This window comes from Lepidochelys olivacea (assembly GCF_965140295.1).
Source record: "Lepidochelys olivacea isolate rLepOli2 genome assembly, chromosome: 11".
Lineage (NCBI taxonomy): Eukaryota > Metazoa > Chordata > Testudines > Cheloniidae > Lepidochelys > Lepidochelys olivacea.
The window spans coordinates 66,561,859-66,588,075 of record NC_140421.1 but is presented as its reverse complement, the minus strand read 5'-3'; the positions used below and the strand labels follow the sequence as shown (position 1 = coordinate 66,588,075).

At 43.2% G+C, this 26,217-nt stretch overlaps 1 protein-coding gene across 1 annotated transcript in view; it reads left to right on the top strand.

Annotated features, from left to right (window-relative positions):
* Positions 1 to 26,217, top strand: part of ERBB4 (erb-b2 receptor tyrosine kinase 4) — a 976,023-nt gene that overhangs the window by 544,031 nt on the left and 405,775 nt on the right. Inside the window, exon 3 of the mRNA XM_084642839.1 lies at positions 13,977 to 14,163. Within this exon, the coding sequence (XP_084498965.1) occupies positions 13,977 to 14,163 (187 nt within the window). The remainder of the gene's footprint in view (positions 1 to 13,976; positions 14,164 to 26,217) is intronic.

The following is a 26,217-nucleotide window of genomic DNA, read 5'->3' as shown; positions in this document are numbered from 1 at the left end:
ATTCCATAAACTATGCAGTTCTATGTATGTTTATATATGTATACATATAAATCTCCTGGGACTTTACTAAATGATAGATTAATTAACTGCTACTTTAAATTCCAGCAAAAAATTTCATAATTACATTCAAGCCAATCAGTCTGTTGCTGAAGTTATTAGTGTTTTGTATTTCAATTTACAAAGATCATATGGGTATAAGGAACCGTTTGCTTCAGAATTTCTAACTGCTATATTGAATGTCATAAGTCATAATGTGGTTTTCAGGCTCTTTCTGAAGCAGTCTAACACACAGCTGATGGCAAAATCATAGCTGAGCCCTTCATTTATCTTGAGTGCAATTATTTTGGTTTCGTTTTTGGGGTTTTTTTAGAAGTCTAGCGAAGGTGCCATTTTTCTTAACAAATCTGAATTAAAGCTGTAACTTCAGTACGTTGGACTATGTTTTCCATGACTGACAGGCAGCTCCTGTGATGATGCACCATTTGCTTCTGGATCCATCCACAGAAAAACTGTTTTTCATGATCTGTGTCCTGAAATCCATCGCTGTGTTCAAACTTGAGGGAGTTTCCATTGACACTTGTACTGTATATCTGCCAAACCACTGATGCTCAGAAGGGCTTAAGATCATAATTTCATCAACGTTGAAGTAAAAGAAGAATATTCATCCTGGGAAAAGACAACATAGGATTTGTTTTGAGACACATTTCATGTGTGTGAGAGAGAGGGGCAGTGTTTAGACACTGTCTCTAAATTGAGTCTTTTCTCCCACAAACAAAGTCAGCATTAGTTATGTATTTCTCATAATTATGGATGGATTGACAAAGGCATTTAAGGGAATTAGGTACCCAAATACCATTGAATCTCTCTTAAGCTTCTTTGAAAATCGGAGTTTGTTTATCAGTTATCATACAGGTTATATAATGTATGGAATAGCTAAAGCATTTTAAAAAATATATTTGCCAACAGTTACTACACAACTGTGTCTGACCTACCATAATTTCCTTTTTACTTAGAGAAAAACTGGAAACTGGTTGCTCAGATACCACCTTTGTGTGCTCCAGATCAACACTACTGTTCACCTCAACCGCTGCATCAGTATCGACCTACTTGGTACTGCAGGAATTCTGCTACTCCAGGGACTTGTTAGTGTTAGACAAGCTGGAGTTCACACAGCTTATGAGTACCGAATGATTCTCAGTAGTGACACCCCAGCAATTATCCTTGCTTCCCAGTACCACATGATTCTCTGCTCTTTTTTCCTGGGGTCCGTCCACTGGAAGACATTTAGGAGAGGATGAAGGAGAGACATTAAATCAGTCTCCTCCCTATCAGTATGGGATTCCCCTCCGCATCATTCCAGGAACCCATGCTTTGACAAGGATCCTTGTCCACAGCAGGGATGGTGGCAACCACCCCCTCTCTGATATGGGCCCCTCGACAACAGCAAAACTGGGATCCTTGCATGGTGTATTGGCTGCAATTTGCACCAGGAAATTAGGGTTTCACAGTCTCCTCCACCAAGCTCCCAGCACAAGGAGTCCCTTGAAGAACAGGAGACCAGGGCAGATAAAAAGGCCACCCCACAAACATTCATTTTATTCTTGTCTCTGGACAATGCAATCATGTCTCCATGACCATCAATGGCTGATGACTTTTGCCAATTCCAGGACCTTGTGAAGAGGGTGGCTGATACCTCTTGAGGAGATTAAAGACTCACAATACAAGCTCGTTGACATCCTGCAATTGGCAACACCCACCTGGGTTGTGTTACCCATTAATGAAGCGCCCCAGGATCCATCAAAGACTTTGTGGCAAACTCCAGCTGCCATCCCGCCAACTTGTAAATGGGCAGACAGGAAATATTATGTTCTCCCCAAGGATTCAGAATGTTTGTTTTCTCACCCCGACCTAATTCCTGGGGGGAGGAGGGGTTGGATGCCATAAACGATGGGGTAAACAGCATTACTCCAGGTCTATCCCTTATGATAAGGACCAGAAGAGGTTAGACCTTTTGGGCTGAAAGGCATATCCATATGAGACCTTCCATTTTGGATTGCAAACTATCAGGTGTTTGTGGCCAAGTATGACTTCAGGAATTACATCAAGTTTGCAACCTTTATTGAACATCTTCCACAGGAGCATAGAGAGTACTTCCAGGCCATCATTAAACAGGGTCAGTTATTAGCCAGAACCTGTCTCCAAGAGTCCTTCGATGCTGCAAATACTGCCACTAGATCCACCACCACAGTGGTTGTCATGTGTGGGATGTCGTGGCTCTAGCTGTCCTGAGAGAGGTTCAGAATACTGTTGAAGACCTCCAAATTGATGGTCAAAAGCACTTCTTAGGAACTATGGATGAGCCTCTGCATATGCTGAAGGATGCCAGGGCCACATTGAGGTCTCTGGGTATATATGCTTCTATGAGCAGTAGAAGATTTGGCAGTTCTCTGGATTTCAGAGCCACTGAACCCACTAGAAAGAGACAAAAATTACAGAGGAAGAGAGCTCCTCCCCCTCTTTCAGTGAGTACCCAGTCATCATCAAAACAACAACTTTGACAGGTTGGTCAAGGACTCGACTCCTTCTCACCTCTAGTTTGCAAGCTGCAACCTTTTGCCTACCTTCCCACTTCTAAAGACTGCCTTTCCCATTTCCAACAGGCCTGGTGGTGGATTACAACAGACAAGTAGGTCATGGAGATTAAAATACTATGCTACATTATCCACTTTACATCCCTCCCTCCCACCCCCCTTCCCTGTCCCTCTTCAGGGATCCTTCTCATGAGACTACACCGAGTCATGGAGAATAGGTCCATCAATGGCTATTAGCAAAGATGGTGAGGGACAAACTCCATGCTCTGGGTGTCCTAAGATTCTACCTGCCAGAATCTGGGAGCAAACAACAGAAAATGTATCACTCCGTAACTGCCCTGTTCTGTTCATTTCCTCTGAAGCTCCTGGCATTGACAACTGTTGGAAGACAGGATGCTGGGCTAGATGGACCATTGGTCTGACCCAATATGGCTGTTCTTATGTTCTTATAGCCATTATACCATTTATTTACATATTTTATGTTTATGAATTAGAGTAAAAAAGTCTCATTGCAAAATTATCCTGGAATGTTGTTTCAAATCCTGTCCTTGTATTTCTGGCTGTCTTTTTCCCTCCAGCAGATCAAAGTAGTTTCAGGGCTTGCTTATTTTGTACAAAACGTCTGTTACACTAAAATGTTTTCTACATCATCATCCTAGCTCAGCAACTCACAAACATCAATTTATTTACCCTCACACAATGTTGCTGTTATCCCTGTTTTACAGATGGGGAACAGAGGCCTGAATTCAATAAAGCACATGCTTAATTTTAAGCAAAGGCTTACGGGCCAGTTTTTAAGGTATTTAGGTGATGAACTCTCATTAAAATCACTGGGAATTAGGCACCTAAATACTTTTTAAAAAATCTGGGCCTACATGCTTTCCTGAATCAGGGCCAGAAATTAAGTAACTTGTCCCAGGTCAAACAGAGTCTGTGTGACAGAGCCAAGAACAGAACACAATTTGCTTAAGTGCCTTTACGACAAGTCTGTCTTTTTTCAATGAACGTTAAAAAAATAAAATCCACAGTGTTTGTGAAACATCAGTTGTCCTAATTGTTTGTTGATCTGTTGTTCTGAATCAAAGACAAAAATTTCTCTTATTTTACTCCATTTCACTAGGTTTCCTTTGTGTCAGAACAAAAGAACAATTAAAGATCTGAAGTAACAACCTCCTCTCTTGTTTCTCATTGACAGAATTTACTTTGACTTTCCTTTTCCAAACTACTTGTGCTCAGCTAGCATTAATTACAATTAGAGTTTCTGGTTTTAGATTTTAACTGATAGAATTCCCCTGAATTTGTTTTCACAGTGTGGCATCTTGAAAATAAGCATTGAAAATAATTGATTTTAGTAATTCCATTTCTTTAGGTTGTTCAGCTTGTCTGTCAGATTACATCCTAGAGTGTGTTGCTGAGAAGTTAAACAATACATCTAGGTAGGCAAAACTACTACTGAATTCAACAGGGCCAGGATTTCACCCACAGTTGTCATTCAAAATGACCCCAATCCTGATAAGCATTTCTCAGCACTTCCACAATAAAATCTATTTGATGATGATCTAGAGATGGAAGGTGCTGAAAAATCTAGGTTGCAGTTTATAGTTTTTCCTCTGTTAAACAACAGAGAGCATTTTCCAAACTGAAAATTGTCACTGGGAGGAGGTAAATTTGCACTAAAGATCTTTGGAAATTAATTTGAATTGTTTTTTTTTTTATAAGCTGGTAAAAATGAAATTCACACCTCGAAGAACTACATAAAATGAAAAATGAATTTCAGAGAAAATAAACCCAGAAATCTTGACACCTTAATTACAGCTAAGGAGTAAAATACAAGGGTGGCAGAGAGACAGTAAAGTTCTGCTTCTAATACTACTTTCTCTCTTCTGGAATCAAAATAGTCTGGTGACAGGATGTTTTAGGGGATTGAGAATATGATACAGAGCTTTCCACCTCTAGATCACTGGTCTGAATCTGGCTGAGGCCAATAATAGCTGCAAGTTGGCTTTGTTCAATAGTCTTTGTGAAAAACCTTCCTTTATCTTGTTCCCTGCAACACCTATAAGTAGCCACTTAGGTTTTTTTAACGTGCTCTGTGCTTTTCATCTACATCAGTAATATTTAGCCAATTAGAAGAAAGATTAATTGGGGCCTTATAGGTATTTGGCAACATGCAGGTTCAGCAGTGCTTAAATGCCTGCTGAATAGGGATGCATTTACGTGCTTGAAGTGCCTAGCTGAATCGGGGTTTTAATCATAATTGATCAGGATGGAAATAATGTAGAGGTTACCTTTCATTTGTTGGATTTGCATGTTTTCAGCCTCCAGTGCTGCCTTACCATTCACCATATTTGCCAGCTGAGGAGACAGTTTATTATTAATATTTCTTACTGTAGTGCCTAAGTGCCTTAGTCATGTACCAGAACTCCATACTATTAGGCGCTGTGAAAACACAGAACAAAAAGTTGATTGCTAGCCACTAACTTTTATGTAATATAAAGAGGAAGAGAGGAGGGAAAGAGAGAGAGAGAGAGAGGAAGAAGATCCAGAGTTACAATAATTAGATTTTTGGAGTGTTTTTTTGTTTCATCCTTCCATTTGCTTGTTTACCGATTGTCTGCAGCGAAGGCTAGAAAACCAAATCTTTTCCTCAAAAGATATCGCCCCAGACCAAATAAATAGCAGACGTGTGGTTTGGCCCTTGAAATATCTATTTATCCATGGAACATGAGCCAGACTTTTTGCATTTATTTGAGACAGCTAGATTGTGTACCCGTTACCTTAGCATTGTAACATTAGTGAGCAATACAAGTGCTTTCCAACCTGATGTAAGGGTTGCCTGTGGAAGACTCTACTGCTTATTGAGCAAGTGAGCATAGCCGGTGGCTCTGTGTTGAGGGTGAATACCCACTGGTAGGAGCTTACATTGTCACCAGTAAGGTTCTTCTTACTGACCTGCTCAGTCCCTCCAGTCCTGGGAAAAATAGGAACTTGATGCTCCCTGCGGAGAGCCAATGCCCAGAGATAAGACAGAGAGAGGTGGGAAGTGGGTAGATCCTGGCTTTGCACACTCAACAAGCGGAGCAGTGGTGATTGTTTTGTATTGGTGAGGGGGTGGTAGCAAGGGATCATCCTCCATTTTGGCATGTGAGGCTCTGGACGGCAGGGCTGCAGTGAACCGCAGGCTCTGGCTGCTCTTGTGTCAAGTAATGTTTAAATAAAACTAACTGACCTGGTAAATGCAAGCTCTCCATGGCTTAATAAAGAAAACAACGTACTTTGTAGGCTGGCCAGCTTACTTAGCCAGGAGTACAGCTGGGACTAAGCTGTATCATGACAATGGTAGTAATAATTTATTCCTCTCAGAGGGCAAGAGGAAGGAGCAGGGGTGGATTGGGATTCTCTGAGGTGGCAGGTTTTGTTCTCTGGTGTGATTATGTGAACTGTGTGTTAGAAATCTTTATTGTCACTATTATTATTCACTTATTTTCACTACTTCAGCCTGTTTGTTTCCTTTGTGCATTCTTCTCATCTTGGCCAATGAAAATCAATAACGTTCATTTTGCTTTTGTTTATAGCCAGTGTCACTTTTGCATGCTTGTTGCTGCCGTGCCTGGGTGGTTAGCAATGCAGAGTGCGTTTACTGCTTTAAAACCAGTCGTCATTGGGATTTAAAGCACAAATCATGGACATCAGATGTCTATTAGTTTGGCAAAAGATTGGTTTTACAAAATCTAATTTTAAGACATTTCTGTTTATCATTTCCTTTTAATCTCAACATCTGATTTATTGCCATTGAGGAACACGCTTGTGATATTACATTTTTAAAAAGATTGTGTGCAGAGAGAAGGTTGAGGACAATGGGAAATTGGTATGTGGATTAATGTACCTGATATGAGCCCTGAGGAAGGTGCTTTACCTGCAGAATCGGAGCGTATAAGGTGTAATCCACTGAGCGAGAGTAAAATGAATATACTTTTTTCCTGAACACTTCCAGGGAATAATAGAAGATGGGGGTGGGGGGTGGAAGCTTTTTCTCTTCCCTGCTGATCTGACCTACATATATTTGCTGTGCCTTGCCCTCTACACACTGCTGCCTTGACAAGTAAATGTGCATTATACACTATAAGTTTTCCCTTCTGCTGGCTTGTATGTGTAAGGAAAACACCAATCATTTGGGACTCATGGTTCAGAGAACACTGAAGTCTCACAGACTGAATATTAATGGGGGATGAATATTTGTCTCCTGTTAATATATCCGACTCCTATCCTTTGCCTTGACAAACATTTAAAGCTAGCTTGTAAAGAGTTAAACTTTCCATGTTCTAATAGGTTTGCTGCTTTTTTCTCCTAGAAACATGCACTCTTTCTCCTTTAAAAATAAATAAATAAAATAAACAACAAAAACCTAACAAGCCAAGTCAGAGAAGCGGCCGCCTCTGACTCTTGTCTCCTCAGAAGAGTCTTCCCATCTGCTTTTCACCACCCAAGCATCTGTTGTCATGGTTGTGTGAACATCATCCCTCCTCCCTCAACGAAGGAGGGTTTTCAGGTCTTTTCATTAAAATCTATACTTTAAAAAAAAAGTCACCCGGATATAGGGAGGCAACTTCTCATGAATGCATGTTATTGGGCTGCCAGGTTGTGTTTACTTCAGAATGAACACCACTGTGGGTAACATCAATCTGTTTCCTCTCCCATCAGATACTGATGAAGAAGATTATGCCTCATGGTTGGGAAGTAACCATGAATAGAGCTAGCCAGGGATTTTCCATCAAAATTATTTTTTGGCTGGGAAACAGTTTCTGCAAAATCCAAATTTTCAGGGGGGAAAGGTTTTTGAATCAGGAAAATAATTAGTTTGGGGTCACTTTGATAGTAACCTGTGTCTGCCTCAGCTACTGCAATGCTTCATAGCAGTTATAGCCAAGGTGTCTCATATTCCCTTTGACCCCAGTGGGCTTACCCCTGAGGTTGAACTGGCATGGTGCTTCATGGGAGTCCCATGACTACAGTGCACCATCGGAGATGTATTTCAGCCAGGGAGCCCACCCATAAAGGAGAACAGGGATGTGAAGCAGTGTGCAGCTGTGGAGAACCAGATTGATGTTGAACAGAAAGCAGTGAATGTAGAAAGACCACCTGCTTCAGGTCATTCCTTAATTCCTTCAGTCATTCCTTTTCTATATTATGGGGACCACACAGAGAGCTGAACAGTAAGGAGATAGCCCAGCAAAATTCAGCTCCAGTTCTTATGTCCTTATACTGGACTAGCCCAGATTTTTGTGCAGCAGGGTGGTGGAGTTCTGGAAAGTGTCAGCTTTGTGTGCAAGCAGTGAGAGGTTCGAGCTCCGCCTAGTCTTGGTTTGAATGGTACAAAATTCATATGACATGGTCCCTTCTGACCTTAAAAACTAGGAATCTGCACTGAAATCAATGGAAGTCTTTCTACCAACTTCAGTCAGAGTTGGATCAGATTCTGAGCAGGCTGGTGAGAACTGCATCCAAACTGGCAACGCTTGGCCTCCTGGCTGGCGGTGTCAGCCGACGTGGTCCAGGATTGCTGGTGCACCCAGAGGTGATCTCTCCAGAACTGCCGAAGAACGCTGGTGAGCCAAAAAGGGGTAAATGGCACAACCGCGACCCAAAAATACCACACCGAGTGTGTAAATAAAGGAATTCACTAACAAGTACTGTAAAACTGGTTCCTTTCAGAAGCATTGTGTGTTCCCTAAAACTGTAAAACCCCCCCACACACTGTTAAGAGCACCATGTGCAATGACTGCTAAAAGGGGGCTCTGCGGACTGCCACCCCCTCAAGCGCCAGCTCTGTAGCTCCCATTGGCAGTGGTTCTTGGCTAATGGGAGCTGCGGGGGCAGTGCCTGGGGACAGGGCAGTGCGCAGAGCCGCTTGGCTGCGCCTCTGTGTAGGAGCCGGAGAGGGGACGTGCTGCTGCTTCCGGGAGCCCCCGGAGGTAAGTGCCACCTGGAGCTTGCACCCCTGACCCACGCCTGCACCCCAACCCCCTGCCCCAGCCCTGATCCCCTCCCTTTCCTCTGAACCCCTTGATCTCAGCCTGGAGCACCCTCCTGCCCCAAACCCCTCATCCCCAGCCTCTCCCCAAAGCCCACACCCCCCAGCCAGAGCCCTCACACACCCCCGCACTCCGACTCCCTGCCCTGCCCCAGCCCTGATCCCCCTCCTGCCGTCCAAATGCTTTGATTCCAGCCCAGAGCACCCTCCTGCACCCCAACTCCCTCAGCCCCAGCCCCACACCAGAGCGCGCACTCCCAGCTGGAATCCTCATTCCCCCTGTCCCAGCCCGGAGCCCCCACTCACACCCTGAACCCCTCATTTCTGGCCCCACCCCAGAACCCTCACCCCCAGCACAGAGCCGTACCCCCCCTCCCACACCCCAACTGCCTGCCTCAGCCCAGAGCCCCCTCCCATACTTCAAACCCCTCGGCTCCTAGCCTGGAGCCCCATCCCACACCCTGAACTCCTCATTTCTGGCCCCGCTCCAGAGCCGTGCCCATTCCCACACCCAACCCCCTGTCTCAGCCCAGAGCCCCATGCCGTCCAAACCCCTCGGCTCCACCCTGCAGGCTGGAGCCCACTCCTGCACCCCAAATCCCTCACCCCCAGCCAGAGCCCTCACCCCTTCCCTCATGCCAACCCACTGCCTCAGTCCGGAGCTCCCTCCCGCATCCTGAACTCCTCATTTGTGGCTGCACCTTCAGCTGGAGCCGTCACCCCTCCCGCACTCCAGACCCCTGAGCCAGCCTGGTGAAAATAAGCGAGTGATTGAGGGTGGGGAGAGCAAGTGACAGAGGGAGGGGGGGTATGGAGTGACCAGGGCGGGGCCTTGGAGAAGGGGTGGGGCCTCAGAGGAGGGGCAGGACAGGGGGTGGGGAAGGGTGTTCAGTTTTGGGGGAGTAGAAAGTTGGCAACCCTACTCTGAACACCAAAGCAGAACTTCTAAACAGTTTATCTTTGGAGCATAGTGTCCATATTGACTTTTGAACTGGTGGTGTCTGAATGTGCATTTTGAACATCACTCAAGAAGTACAGGTGTGAAGAGCTAGCATCAGTGAATCAGCAGAATTGCAAAAATCTGCACATATGCAAGGCTAAGTTTAACAAGGAAGTAAATGAAAGCCATGCTAAATGAAGCACAATGGAAATTGCATTACTTTAACATTGCTTTTTTTCTTTCTTTTTTTTTTTTTTTTGGCCAGGCAAATAGTGTGATAAGGGCCAAATCCTGGGAAAGAATGTATAGCCCAATTAAGTGAGTTATGCACTCACATGCTCTCAAAAGGCAGAAGGTTGAGAAATAGATATTTCAGCCCTGCTATCTTGTAGCTGATCTGTAACCAGGTCTCAGTGGGTATGTCTACATTGCAATAAAACACCTGCAGCAGGCCTGTATCAGCTGACTCAGCCTTGTGGGGCTCGGGCTGCAGAATTGCAGTGTAGATGTTCGGGCTTGGGCTTGAGCCCAGGCTCTGGGATCCTGCAAGGGCATGGGTGTTTTGCTGCAGTGTAGACTCTACCCTGTGTGCTTACAGACTGTGGGAATGGTACTGAATGTGACCTGTTTCCCCTAATGACATCCAAAAGGACACATTATGAATGGGATGGAGGTATGTTCTACGTTAAATTTGTTTTGGTCACACACACACCAGTCCTGGAACAGAGGTAGTTACAAACAGCATGCAAGACAATCCCTTCTTTCAGGAATCTCAGCATGCTTCAGAGGCACTCTGACTCCAATTACAGACCAAGGCAGAGAGCGAACTCTCCTGCAGGTGGCATAGCACCTGCTACACAGCCTTGTGCATAACAAAACTAACAGCTGCACATCTTCCCAAGACTGAATATTGGTTCACACAATCGTCCATATTGTTTCCTAGTGTGTAACGATGCCATCTATTGACACTTGCCATAATATCTTATTATGTATGTCTATATTGAACCAACAACCAGGAAATTCACAGTGGAGATGAAAACTCTTAGCATAACTGATTTGTTTAGCGTTTTCTTGGAGTTCCTACACAAATGCATAGCTCAAGGGCCAGCCCTATCCTCTGGCAGTGAGGGAAGGAAGCTTACTGGCATATCTTGTATTCACTGGTCAGACTAGAGAGGAAGGCATCTCCCACCATACATTCCCAACCCAATTCAGTTTGTGAACCAGATCCTGCTCACGCTTGAGTCCCCAGCTAAAAGGAGCTGCTTGAAACTATCCCTCGAACCTCCAAAATAAATGTAGACGATGCAATGTTTTCTGGGCAAAAATGATTTTTAATGGAGCTGGTGAACATTATGAATGTTGGATGTGATTTTTTTTCATCAAAAGTGTTCATGAGAATTTTGCCCAAAAATGGGGGGGGGGGGCAGGGAGGCGTTATTGTGAATGCACTCCCCTTCCCCAATTTTTCCACCAGCCTTGGAACTCCTCTGAATTTTTTGAAATTTGGAAAAACTTAAGTGCCTTGCTGAATCACAGTGATCATCAGTCAATTTACATCTGTTATTTGTGTGGGCTTTTCACATGGCAACAAGGAAGACATATTTCAAAAATAGGAAAATTTGGTTATAAACTTCAAAAATTGGCAGGTGTAGTTTTTCATTTTTTGAAACTGCTTTTAATTTGTCTTTTTTTTTTAAATTGACTAGATTCCAAGTTGACAGTGCCCCTCTAATGCATCTCAACATTCAGTACATTCCTAGGGCATCAGCAGAGCAACTGAAGTCATAAGTATATTTTTAGTATTGTTTTAAGTTTAAAAAAGCAAGCAAATGAGTGGTGGGAGAGACATGTTTTTTCAGGAAATTTCTGTTTGAAGCAAAATAAACTTCTGAGATTTTGTAAACCGAACTGTCCTGTTGAAATTGAAAACCCTAATTGAATTGAAAACCAAGACGTATCTTGAAATTCATAGAATATCAGAGTTGGAAGGGACCTCAGGAGGTCACCTAGTCCAACCCCCTGCTTAAAGCAGGTCCAGTTTTTGCCCCAGATCCCTAAATGGCCCCCTCAACGATTGAACTCACAACCCTAGATTTAGCAGGCTAATGCTCAGACCACTGAGCTCTCCCTCCCCCCTTTCATGCCTGAAAGTCTTCTAATGATAATGAAGCTAGGGTCCCAGGATATAAAACAACTCTGCATAGGGCTATTGTACTATACATAGGCTTGGAAGGATTAGATCTCTATTGGTGAAGGTTGGCAAACATCCATACAAACCATACAAACACAAACTGATGACAAAAATATTTACACATAGGCAGGTAAAGAAAAATGCTCCCTTTGAACTTGGAGTCAAAATCCAGGGATTTAGACTTTTGAATTAGGCTTGTTACAAATGGACTAGCGAATGAACAATAAACAGGAATAATTCCTCACTTTAAGGATCTTTGCTCTGTATATTTTGACATGGGATGTTGACAGTTTTAATGGTTTATAAAGCTTTAACTTTTTGAATTCAATGTCTACTGTCATTAAATAATTGACTTCCCCATGATGTCATGCAGCTGTGAAAATTGAAATCTGTAAAAACAGAAAAATGCTTAAAAATAAACATTGATGATATCAATTGAAATTAAAAAAAAAATCAAAATTCTGCCAAGCTTAAACACCTCCCAACATAGCGAAATTCATTGGGTTATCAAATTCCTGTGATGACACCGTGATCTGTTTGGATGCTGAACAGATTTTGAAATTGCTCCAGAGCCTTTTTAATAACTTCACTTGCAATATAAGGATCTGACTTTAATGAGACAATATTAGGCCAGAATATGCAAAGCATATAACCCACCCTTATGTGATAGTCCGGTAGCCAACATTACATCTCTTGTCTATTACATATTTATTATTTTTATAAAGTTAATTAAAACATTTGTGCTCAATCGGGCATAAAAATAGGGCAACTGCTTCTTGATACATTGGGAACTGAAAATGTCCGAGTCCCACAAATCTATGTTGCTTTTCTTTATAATGGTAAATGTTTGATTGTATACATATCATTATTAACACACATTTTTATTAGGGTAGTGACTGGAGGCTCTATTCAGGAACTGGCCCCATTGAACAGAATTGTATGTGTGCGCATTGTTTTAGGCAGGGACTGTCTAATACTGTTTGCAATTTAAGACTCTGATCTTGCAAAGAAATGTGCACATACATAGCGTCAAGCATGTAAGTAGCCCCTTGATTTCAATCACTTAAAGTTAAGCTTATGCAGAAGTCTTTGCATGATTGGAGTCTAAATAGACACGATAGCTAAACAGTAACTGACAGACAACATGTAGGGGATTCGGAAAGTAACTCCATGCAGATGAACCCCTGTGCCACTTGAAGCCCTGCTGAAGTCTGCAGAGCTCTGGGCAAGTGTAGAGATGCTCCCATTCAAAGCTGCTTGCCCAGCTGGGACCAATTAGAACTGGTTGAAATGTTTTGAACAGAAAGGGTTGGGGATGATTATTGGTCAAACGGCCTATTTAATTGGTCTACCTTTTTTTGTCTTTGGGGGGGCTGGGGCAGTTGTGCCTTTTTTAAAAAATGTTTTTTAAACCAAAATGTTCTCAAATGTGATCAAAGTGGTCATTAACATTTTTCATTTGATTCAAGCCAGGTTTTCAGTCAACCAAATGTTTGGTAACTCATTTTGATAACAGTTTTGACAATGTTTTTGATTAAAAAGTTGGGGGGTGGAGCCAGATAAAATGGGTCCATTTCGAACACTTCAAACAGGAAAAAAAAAGTTTAATTTTATTTCAAAAATCGGTCTCACTTAGTTAAAAGTGCAAACTTGTGGTGTTTTGTTTAACTCCTCCAAACCAATTCTCTTGTCCCTTTCCCTCTCCTATGCACAGATGTCCCAACCATCTCTTCTGCCAAAATTCACTCCCATTAACCTGCCAATCCCAGAAATAGCTTCTTTTCCTATACAAAAAGCTATTTGTGCTGACACGTGTGTGTTCTCTCATTTCTGGTACGTACACAGTGCTACCTGGATTTATGGGACGACACAGCTGCAGAACCAGATTCTAATCAGATATGAAATGTACCACCACATATTTCAACAAGAAAGTACCCCTTAAAATATCAAACTTGAACGCATACACAATAATGCAGGTTTCAGAAAGCACCTTGTCACTGACATTAGGTGCTGGCCCTTGATTTCTGCTGTTCAAACCAGCATCAGTGTCTATATTTAAACATTTATTTTACAAGTTATTATACATAATTTGTTTTCAGCTGAGCAACTGAAATCTCAGTTGTGGCGTAGTAGCGTTGACCAACGCTGTGGAAATCATAAACATTTAATCAATTAAAAGGGAAATATTTCTAACGTGGATGTTGCTTCTGTCTCTTTCAGTCTATCCGAGAAGTCACAGGATATGTCCTGGTAGCATTGAATCAGTTTGAGTACCTCCCGTTAGAGAACCTACGCATCATTCGTGGGACAAAACTCTACGAGGACCGATATGCCTTGGAGATATTTCTTAACTACAGAAAGGATGGTAATTTTGGACTCAGGGAACTTGGCCTGAAGAACTTGACTGGTAAGGAAAACACCTATAAATAACTGATTGGTCATGGTGGCAGCTGAGCTTGCTGAATATTTATACAGATGCTTTGGATACTAGCATTATAGAGGGGCCATATGTGTACCTAGAAAGATAGGCATGTTGAAAATTTTATGTAGTTAAAAGATTTATAGATTTGTCTAATCTAGTTCCCTTTTGGGTGCCTAGAGTGGTAGCCATCTTAGTCTGTATCAGCAAAAACAATGAGGAGTTCTTGTGGCACCTTAGAGGCTAACAAATTTATTTGGGCATAGGCTTTTGTGGGCTAAAACCCACTTCATCAGATGCATGGAGTCAGAGGTGAAAGAAGCCAGTGCACCGTACTGGGGTAGCCCGGCTTCCCCAGGGGGCATTTTAAAGGGCCTGGGGCTCCCAGCAGGTGGCTGGAGCCCCAGGCCCTTTAAATTGCCCCCAGACCCCCTCTGCTAGAGGCCTGGGGTAGCAGCTGCGGGGCTCCGGCGGCTATTTAAAGGGCCCGGGGCTCCCCTGCTTCTACTGCCCCAGCCCTTTAAATAGCTGCCGGAGCCCCGCCGTTGCTACTCCAGGGCTCCGGGGGCTATTTAAAAGGACTGGAGTGCTAGAAGCAGGGGAGCTGCAGGCCCTTTAAATAGCCCCTGGAGCCCCCGCTACCCCAGGGCTCCGGCAGCTAATTAAAGGACTGGAGCAGTACAAGCAGGGAAGCCTCGGGCCCTTTAAATAGCCCCTGGAGCCCCAGGCTGCTGCTGCTACCCTGGTGGGGGAGGGGGAGGAGGAGGGGGTCACTTACCTTACAGGGTGCACTGGGGCTGGCTCTGACCCCCTCAGCCCCACCCCTTCTGCCCTAGGCCCCGCCCCTTCCAGAGCAGGCCCCAGTTTAGCGGTAAGTCACTCGACTTATTTTCACCCCTGCATGGAGTGGAACATACAGTAGGGAGGTATAAATACACAGCATATGAAAAGATGGGAGATGGCTTACCAAGTAGCGGGGTCAGTGCTAACGAGCCAATTCAATTGAGGTTGAAGTAGGCTATTCTCATCAGTTGACAAAAAGGGGTGGAAATCACTTTTGTGATGCTAATGAGGCCAATGTAAACAAAGTGGCCCATTTTTGAACAGCTGACAAGAAGGTGTGAGTATCTGCATGGGGAAATTAGTTTTTGTAGTTACCCATCCACTCCCAGTCTTTATTCAGGCCTAATTTGAGGGTGTCCAGTTTGCAAATTAATTCCAGTTCTGCAGTTTTTCTTTGGAGTCTATTTTTGAAGTTTTTTTGTTGAAGAATTGCCACTTTTAAGTCTGTTATTGAGTGTCCAGGAAGATTGAAGTGTTCTCCTACTGGTTTTTGAATGTTATAATTCCTGATGTCAAATTTGTGTCCATTTATTCTTTTGCATAGAGATTCTTTTGGTTCTGATCCAATATCTTGTGATTTCACAGTCCAAAGGATGTCACTGACTAGAAGGAATGGTCCAAATTATAGTATTGGCTAGAAGGAATTAACCTGGAAGGAAAGGTTCAATGGCTGGAAATGTAGATATGAAACAGGCTTCAAAAAGCAGGGCCAGATTTTCAGCCAGTGTAAATTGGCATAGCTGCCCTGAAGTCAACAGAGCTGCACCAGTTTACCCCAGTAGTGATCAGGACTTCTGTGTTTGGGTGGATACTACCCAACAGTTGTATTTTAGCCTGGCATATGCCCTGGAAACAGTGAGAGCTATGGCTAAAATGCAACTGTTTGGTAAAAAGAAAAGGAGGACTTGTGGCACCTTAGAGACTAACCAATTTATTTGAGCATGAGCTTTCGTGAGCTACAGCTCACTTCATCACTGTTTGGTAGTATTCAACCAAAATATAGCACTAGCTCTCCCCCTCCACTTACTTTACCTAAAGCATTTCCTTTACTCTCGCTAATGCTTTCGCTTCTCTTTCAACTCCAGCTTGTGTGAAGCAGAAATATATTTGAAAGAGCAGATGAACTTTCACAAAGTTATGTTTCAAAGCCATATGCACAGTAGTGGCTTTATGATGGTCAGTTATCCATTATTTATTGCTTCTGGGGCAGATTTCTTGATGCAAAAATGTCTTCAGAATTGGCACTATAGCCCATTTTTTTTTTTAATTGGTGACTGTGAGGCCATATCATCCTGAGGTGGTGCAGATTAACCTAGCTCAACAGAGCTGTGACCATTGACGACCGCTCAGGGTCTGGACTTTGGTGTCTGAGATTGACAGTCAGACTGGTAACTCTGCTTAGCATATAAAGAATGCAGGTAGCTGCTGTACAAACTTGTCTAGAGAGTTCATTCAAAGCCACCTCATTTATCGTTGGTACCTCCTGAGGAGAGGTTATCAACGGTGATCACTTTATACCACACTCTGGTGGCTTTGTGACATGGAATCTCTCCGCTAGTGGCTAAATACAGACCACAGACTGTAACCCCAACTGGATTTGAAGTTTGGCCCTCAGTACACAAAGGTGTAGCTCAACCTTTCTGAACTGAGTTTAGGCATTTCTATGGAGTTGTTATATAACACAGTTGACATGGGTGCCAATAGTTCTCTTTCGTTAATGTCTAGCTGAATTTTACAGCCATGCTTGAAATAAGCAGATGCTTTTATAAAGACAAAAAGAAGACTGATTTGACCTAGCAATTCACAAATGTCCCCATTGTTGTTATATTGTCTGCTATATCCTCATACTGAACTACAGTGGCATTCTGGAAATATGGGTAACTTTTTTTTTCCAAAAGACTTATGAGCATAAATCACTTAGGCTCAGAGTTTTGAAGCTATATAAACATTGCTGTGCTCGGCATTGATGGAATTTAGACTCAAGTGCCTAAATCCTTTGGGAAACATTTAGGCCCCTAAATCTGCTAGGCACTGCAATGCTGAACTCAACAATGCCTAAATAGCTTTAAAAATCTGGGCTTAAGGCACTTCGGAAAACTTTTACTTTGAATCATACTTAAGTTCCTAGGAGCCTCAGTCACTTCTGAAACTGGAAGTTACACTCCTAAGTCACTTGGGCCCTTGGGACATTTCCTCCCATGATCTGCGACCGCCCCCTCCCTTATCACCCTGTTCTGCATTATCCTCAAAGCGACCTATTTCAGGCAACTATAGACACACACAAGAACTAAAGCATGTTGTGGTTTACACAAGAGTGCACTACCTTGGGTGCATTGCAAAGCTTGAGACAGAAAAAATAGTTACTTTCCACCTGTGGGGGTATGTCATCAGCACCCTAGTAATCTGTAACTTCCTATGATTTACTGCTAACAGAATATGTTTTCTAGCTACAAAAGAGAATCTGACGCATTAAAATATTAAAAAAAGAAAAAAAACCAACCCGAAATATCACTGCAGTCCTCTCAATAGCTCCTAGAGAGAAAACAATCAGAGTTCAGTTGCAATACCAGGCAGCATTAGGTTCTAAATGAGGGCAGACAGAGCTTAACAACCCACCTTTTAAGTAACTGGGCTCCCTTTGTGGTGCCAATACATCTGTAGAGGGTAGCCTTGAAGCATAGACAGTAACTGGCTTCTGAGCCCCAGTAGCAGATCGTATCCAGTAGACACATCTTTTCAGCAATGATGTCCCTGCCAGAGTGGGCTGGTATGCAACTGTGGCATTACTCATCTCATCAACCAGATAACGGCTTTGATTGAGTTCTCTCTTTTCTCTATTATGCCCATCACTCTGATGTCTGAGTGCTTCCCTTAGTCCCCAAAACCCTACATCTACTTTTCTCCTATTCCCCACCTCCCAATTTACCATTCCTTTCTCTCCAGTCCTAGGATTCTTCCAACCCTTCTGATATAAGATGTTCATCCAGATCGTCTGTAGCTTCATGTAACTTAGGGTATGTCTATGCTGCACGAAAATGTGTGTTCAACCACCGTCTGCCCTATAGGCTTTAACTTGAGCTGCTAACCTGGGTTAACAGCCAAATTGTTATGTCTTAAATGCTATTTTAACCCACGTTAGCGAATGCAGGTTAGCTAACCTGACTTAAGAACACACCTTTTGTTTTTATTTTGCACTGTAGACATACTCTTAGACTAAAGAGCATTCATAACAGATGGTAGAGGGCTTGGGTTTTTTTAGCACTTAGCCATGGCTCTGCTGGCTCGTAGGGTGAAACAGCTGCCGTTTTAAGTTCCCAGCTCAGGATTTCATTCCTGAACCAGCTGTCATGCTCCAGTTCACTGTTTGTTTGACTCAGAGACATCCCTTGTAAAGGCCACTTTTATATGACTGGCACAGCATCAAACCTATGCAGTAAATAATTTCATTTTCCTTTCTTTCAAGTAAGCCTCATAACACCACTCTTAGCTCAGCACTTTCTTATTATTGAGTATTGGTGATTGCGTCCACGTCGTCTGACTTACGTTTCTACAAACCCTCTCTTGGAATTTGTTGCTCAAGATGTGTCATTGTCTCTAGGAAGAAAAGTGGCTAGCACCATTAACTTTTAGCCTTGTAACAACTTGCATGGAATTTGGAGGGACGAGCATAAGTTGCAGGCAGGAAGAATTTGGAGGAGGCACCAGGAGGTTGGTCTAGGTGATGCTAGCTGCAGTTGCATCATCTCCGTAAATAGTTCTCTTAATAAACAGCTAGTTTAGTTTTACAAGCATGGAGCCCTTTCATGTTATTACCCAGGACGTGGTATGTGAAATAAGCCTAGCCTCCTCTAAGTGCTTAAAAACAGTTTCCTGGGGCTGAAGATGGACTTTTGCATACTTCCAGATAATCAAAATACTGTCTAGAGAGCACATGGCTTATTGCCGTTTGGAATCCTGCTGATGCATTGGCTATCTTTTCTCTTAACCTGCTTCATACTGTAAATCCCATCTCCAGAGCATGCTAATATTTAACCCACGTGCACTAACATCTTCAGCACAATTTAAGAATACCTACTATTCTTCCAAGCTGTGCAAAACTAACCTGGGGTTGTGGAGGTGGATGACATTACACCTTTCAGGGTTGGATTAGCTCTGAACTTACGTCTATGCAGGGGTGAAAGTAAGATAAAATACTTATCAGTACGGGGGCCCTGCTCCGGGCCCCCAGAAGGGGTGGGGCATGGCCTTGGGCAGAAGGAGCAGGGCTGGGGCGGTCAGCCTCCCCCAGCCAGCCCTTCCATGCTGCCCAGCCCGTGTCGCCTGGGGCTCCGGCCGCTGCCATGGCAGCAGCGGCGGCCGGGAACCCTGGGCTCTCTTAAATCGCCAGGCCCCGGGGCAGCTGCCCCTTTTGCCCGCCCCATTGGTGGCCGGGGGGGTGGGGGGGTGCAAAAGGGGGATCAATGTTCAAGTGCTGCCACAACAGTGCTTTAACATCGGCTGTGTATGGGCCAGTTCTGGCGGCCAGTTTTTACCAGTATGCCGTACCGGCCCACTTTCACCTCTGTGTCTACGTATCCCAGCAGCTCCATATCAAAGTCAGAAACAATCATCGTAACCCCAGTCCTGTATTTAATTTAAGATGAAATTATCCCTACTAGTGCCAGTTCCTGCAGCTTCTGCTTCATTGCAGACTTCAGCAGATTAAACCTTGCACGGTACAATTATTGCAGCTAATTAAAGCCTGGGTGTAACCCTCTGAACGACATGAAAACCTGGTGAAGCGCTCTTTATTGGATTTTTGCCCTGTGCAAACAGTTAAGGCATCTTTGTTCTGTTCGTACAGTGCCTACCTCTGTGGGGTCCTGGTCTGTGAATGAGGTTCCTAGATGTTACTCATCATATAACTGCTGAGGATGCTTCCACCTCTAGTGACAGATGTGGACTCAAGCTTCACAGTCCCATTATTTCCACTAGTGCATGGATGCCCCCAGCAGACTTTGAAGCTGTGTTCTCAGTGCTGTACGAGATACACATGCAAACACAGGCCCCTGCGTTTAGTAACCGAAGGCACTGCTCCCTCCTTTTAGTGTGGCCACAGACTGAAACCAAGTCCCATGACTGAATCCCTTTCCCACATACAAAGACAACATTTTAGATTTTTCTCACCAAGTATTGTGTTCTTTTCAGTATGTTGTCAACAGCTGTGTTTTTATTGTCAGATCTGTGTCAAGAGCTATTTCATATTTGAACTTAACTTCGAGTGTTTTGGGTTTTGTACCTTATCTGCTATATTCAAATGATACATACAAATGCTCTGTTATATTCTACATTTATACCTCACAAAGGGCTCAATTCCACCATCAGTTGACACTTAAAGTTTCCATTTACCTCAGCGGCAGTTCTGTCTGTGAAATGACAGTAGGATCAGTTCCTAGAAATTTGAAGCTGTTCCAGAAATCTGGGCTATAAAAACATATTTCTCACATTGGAATATAAAAATGTAATCACACACCTCTGAAATCTACAGTCAATTATTCCACATATGCATCAAAAGCAAGCAGATGTTATACTAACAAACTGGCTGCTGCCATCTCAGCTGGGCTCCACTTACAACCTTCATAATCTCCGCCAGGTACCCTTAAAATAAAATGCAAGTTTAAAATATTGAACATATTATACAGTGTGGTATTAACAGGACACACTATGTGTAGACCAAGACTATGCCTTCTCCCTCCATTCATTGGGAATGACCTAGTGCAAACCATTTCTGACTTCACCGTGTAGCGAGGCAGTCAACCCTAGTTCATCTAATGAAAGGCATAATCAGTGCCCACACAGGGGGTATTCCGTGTATGTCGAACAGCTGATGAATAAGTTCCATTGTGACGTTTATCTTCATGAGTGAGGCAAGGCAAAAATGGAAGGATAATTCACAAGCGCCACACCTACTGTTGAGGTATCCCATATTTTCTTGTGTGAAGATAAATGTCATGACAAAGATCAGCCACGATGAATTGTATAATCTACAAATGGGCAGGAAAATGTAAATATGTGTCTGTAAAAACCTGAATGGCTTAAAATCTGTAAAGGGTTTTAAATAGATTTTTGGAGTCATCAGTTAATAATAATAATACTCAGCTCTTCTGTAGTGCTTTTGATTAGCGGAGATCTCAGTAACATATACATGGCTTCCAAATGCTGACTTGCATTTTCCTGTTTAGTCATACTTACTATTTATGCATCCTTGCAAGAACGTTATTGTTAAGATATCTGATTGAAAAAGTGTTAATACTTCATATAGTTAACATACAGCCTAACGGCCTCAATTTTGATGGTTAAAACCTGGAAATCTAGGTTACGGGGAGACGGGGGGAAGAGGGGAATGAAATTATTTTGTTTTGAAGGATTGGAAATGGATCCCTAGTTAAGGTTTTTTTGGAGCGTTTATCATTTTTGTGTGTGGATTTAAACATTTTTTGTTGACAACCTTGATGCATTTTGTTTATCGAAAAGTCCAATTTCATTAAATGAAGAATATCTAATAACCATTTTGATAATGCTTTTGATCACTTTTTCTATTAAACATTCCCCCCCAATTGAAAAATGCTCGTTGCAAAAAATAAAAAATATTGACAATTTTCGGTGAATTTCAAAACAAAACCAACAAACACACCTTTTTTTCCAAAAAAATTCAGCTCTAGTTTCAGCCTCCCTACCCTACACATATAAAAAACCCTAATGATTAGAAAGGGTGGCATTAAGTTGACGTCTGCTGCATCCAGGGCAGATGATGAACTGATCGGGAGAGGGTTTTACACTCACTTGGCGACCTGCTAATCTTGTCAGTTGTTCATCTGAAAATTCATACCGGACACGTCAGTATTAGGATATTTCAGTGCACTGTGTGGAGCAGGCCTGCTGTTCCTGCTTCAAATGCTACTTCTAATACCAGCTGATGCTGGTTATTCTTCTTTTACCAGTGAAGTACTAGGATGTTTTGGGTTCCCCTGCCTGTTACCAGCACTAGTAGTCCATGCATTCTAGATTAGAGCCATGTGTAGATTGATTGTTTTTTTCTTTTTTGGGCTCCTTTTCTGACAAGTCAGTGCCAGCTATTTTGCTATACTTCTGTCAGAGGCCTTAGAGCCTAACATCTCAATTGTTCATTTTAACTGCAAACTCCGTCACTCAACAGCCTTAGCATTTTATGTATAGAGCAGGACTACTCAGCATTGTGTGACATCAAATTACTAGTATAGGTCACTGACCTCTGGTCCAATTTACGAATCCATAGAGTAGTCAACTATACTCCATACTACTATATGCTACTTATTGTAAATTGCCTTCATGTCGTATCAAATGTTGTTTTCTTTCCAAAGGAAATGCCATTCTGAATAGATATGGCTTTTTGAGGCATTATTTGTTTAGAAATCCAACAATGAGCTGTCAAAATCTGAGATGAATACTGACCAAATATTAATTTTCATGTGCAGCCTAAATATATGTTTGTGTTTGTGCACAAATATACACCGTAAGACAAATGATCAAAAAGCCACCTCTGTTGCAAAGTGAGGCACTGTGTTGTTTGTGTTACCTCAACTCTGCCTCCTTGTGTAATGTAATTGCAATAGGGTCTGTAACTGCTCAGTCACTGAGGCTTACTCTGTGCTTGAAGTTCTATTCATAGAATCATAGGGTTGGAAGGGACCTCAGGAGGTCATCTTGTCCAACCCCCTGCTCAAAGCAGGACCAATCCCCAATTTTTGCCCCAGATCCCTAAATGGCCCCCTCAAGGACTGAATTCACAACCCTGGGTTTAGCAGGCCAATGCTCAAACCACTGAGCTATCCCTCCCCGCCATAGCTATATCTGTCAGGAGTGTGGGGGGAGAATGGTGCCGATGCTCCAGTGTCGCTGCAGCTGTGTCTACAGAAGAGGGCTTCTCTCAACGTAGCTAACATCTGTCAGGGAGGTGGTATTCCGACCATGACAGAAACTCCTTCTGTCAAGGTAAGCTGTATCTATGATAGGAGGCCATAGCTATGCTGACAGAGACGCCGTGGTGCTCCCTTACTAGTTATGCTGTATGACCTCTCCCTCATTCAGTGCAGAAGATGGATGGTGTCCAGTGAACAAGGCAGTGGCTCAACATTTCCTTTTATCCTAGTTGTTCAGGGCATAGTCTCACGCCTCATTTACTACGCACTATCCAAACCTTGCACTGAATGAGGATTTTTTTCCTGGCTTTCTAGGCTTTTCGGTAGTGATCAGTACTGTAATGTCTCAGCCTCTTGCAAACCGTGAATTTATCCTCACCTCTACTTCTGAGATCAGAAGATTATAGACTGGATTTTCAAAATTGCTTCATCTCAGGGTCAGATTTTTCAGCAGAGCTCATCTCACTGTATCCATGTTGGACACTGAGCGCTTTTGAAAATCTGGCCTTCATTTTGGTGCCTGGATTGGAGCTGAGCTCCTTTTGGAACTTGGCCCAAAGTAACTTGCATATGAGTCACATGCAAGTATGTGGCACAGAGAGGAATAAAACATAGATCTCTTTGCTCCCATCCAACGCCTTAACCACAAGCTCCTCATCCTCTGCCAGCAGTCTCCTTCCTAATGTGCTACACACCATACAAACTGCTGTGATCGCAGCTTAAGTGCAGATACCTTTCCAGCTTGTGACACAACGGCCGTGAATGAGACTGGGATATTCTGGAGACTAGACCAATTCAATATGCCAGCCTTGCCCCATTCTCTGTTCAGCAACTGCAGTAAATAAGCAAGGGGCCCCGTGGGGAAAAGCAGTATGTTATCTGCTTCAGACTTCCTATGTGACCTGGACAATTTGCTGAATTTCTCTGATCTCTCAGAGATGTTGCTAAGATAAACAAATGTTTATGAGGGGTTTGTAAGTAAGCCACCAGAGCACTCTCTGAATTGGGGGCTGCTGAGGGGTCGAAATCGGCCTTCTGCATAACTTAGAGCAGCCCCAAGGACTGTCTAAACTACAGCAATCTCTCCGGGGCTGCATATGGATTGTGCCTCCCTTCCAAAACCCTCTAGCACCAAGGGCTGTGGGCAAGCTCCTGGCTGCCCCAGCCTAATCCCCAGCATGCCCTGTGTAGCAAGGCCTGCGATTGGGGTCGGCACCACCATGTTGTGTGATGGACACTTGACAAAATTACCATACTTAGTGATGGCCATGGGGGAGAGGGGCAGGGTTATGTCATTCAGTGATTCAATTTTTTGAAAAATTACCATGGACACTTGTGTCCGTGGTAGGAACACATTGCTGACCCCTGCGAATGACAGGAGCACATGGTCCATTAACACCAGGCCTACGCTGCTTTTGCAAGAGGGAAATTCTTCTTTGGTTCCTTGTGTTATTAACACCAGTGACATGTACACGTCAGAGCAGGGGACAACACCAGCCCCCAATTTTTCTTGATTAATATTCCATGTGGGGACATATGGATTGGAGGGACAAGATGACAGAATCCTAAGATATCTTGTTTAAGGGAGAGCTTGAGGTCGAAGAGCAGCTGCCAAAAATTACCTGCTGTTTTCTCTTACCTACTTCAAAAAAAGGACCAGAAATATTCACATGTAATATTACCAGAAAGAGGCATATTTGATTTTATCAGACATAAGTACACTTTTTGGAACCATGAGAGATGCCATCATTTCATTTCTAATTACATTAAATAATGACAGGTTTCAGAGTAAAAGCCGTGTTAGTCTGTACTCGCAAAAAGAAAAGGAGTACTTGTGGCACCCTAGAGACTAACCAATTTATTTGAGCATAAGCTTTCATGAGCTACAGCTCACTTCATCGGATGCATACTGTGGAAAATACAAAAGATGTTTTTATACACACAAACCATGAAAAAATGGGTGTTTATCACTACAAAAGTTTTTCTCTCCCCCTACCCCACTCTCCTGCTGGTAATAGCTTATCTAAAGTGATCGCTCTCCTTACAATGTGTATGATAATCAAGGTGGGCCATTTCCAGCACAAATCCAGGTTTTCTCCCCACCCTCCCCAACAAACCCAATTTCCTGTTGGTAATAGCTTATCTAAAGTGATCGCTCTCCTTACAATGTGTATGATAATCAAGGTGGGCCATAACCAGCACAAATCCAGGGTTTAACAAGAACGTCTGAGGAACGGGGTGTGTGTGTGTGTAGGAAAAAACAAGGGAAAATAGGTTACCTTGCATAATGACTTAGCCACTCCCAGTCTCTATTCAAGCCTAAGTTAATTGTATCCAATTTGCAAATGAATTCCAATTCAGCAGTCTCTTGCTGGAGTCTGGATTTGAAGTTTTTCTGTTGTAATATCGCAACTTTCATGTCTGTAATCGCGTGACCAGAGAGATTGAAGTGTTCTCCAACTGGTTTATGAATGTTATAATTCTTGACATCTGATTTGTGTCCATTTATTCTTTTACGTAGAGACTGTCCAGTTTGACCAATGTACAGGGCAGAGGGGCATTGCTGGCACATGATGGCATATATCACATTGGTGGATGTGCAGGTGAACGAGCCTCTGATAGTGTGGCTGATGTTATTAGGCCCTGTGATGGTGTCCCCTGAATAGATATGTGGGCACAGTTGGCAACGGGCTTTGTTGCAAGGATAGGTTCCTGGTTTAGTGGTTCTGTTGTGTGGTATGTGGTTGCTGGTGAGTATTCGCTTCAGGTTGTGGGGCTGTCTGTAGACAAGGACTGGCCTGTCTCCCAAGATTTGTGAGAGTATTGGGTCATCCTTCAGGATAGGTTGTAGATCCTTGATAATGCGTTGGAGGGGTTTTAGTTGGGGGCTGAAGGTGACGGCTAGTGGCGCTCTGTTATTTTCTTGGTTGGGCCTGTCCTGTAGTAGGTGACTTCTGGGAACTCTTCTGGCTCTATCAATCTGTTTCTTCACTTCGGCAGGTGGGTATTGTAGTTGTAAGAATGCTTGATAGAGATCTTGTAGGTGTCTGTCTCTGTCTGAGGGGTTGGAGCAAATGCGGTTGTATCGCAGAGCTTGGCTGTAGACAATGGATCGTGTGGTGTGGTCAGGGTGAAAGTCGGAGGCATGTAGGTAGGAATAGCGGTCAGTAGGTTTCCGGTATAGGGTAGTGTTTATGTGACCATCGTTTATTAGCACTGTAGTGTCCAGGAAGTGGATCTCTTGTGTGGACTGGACCAGGCT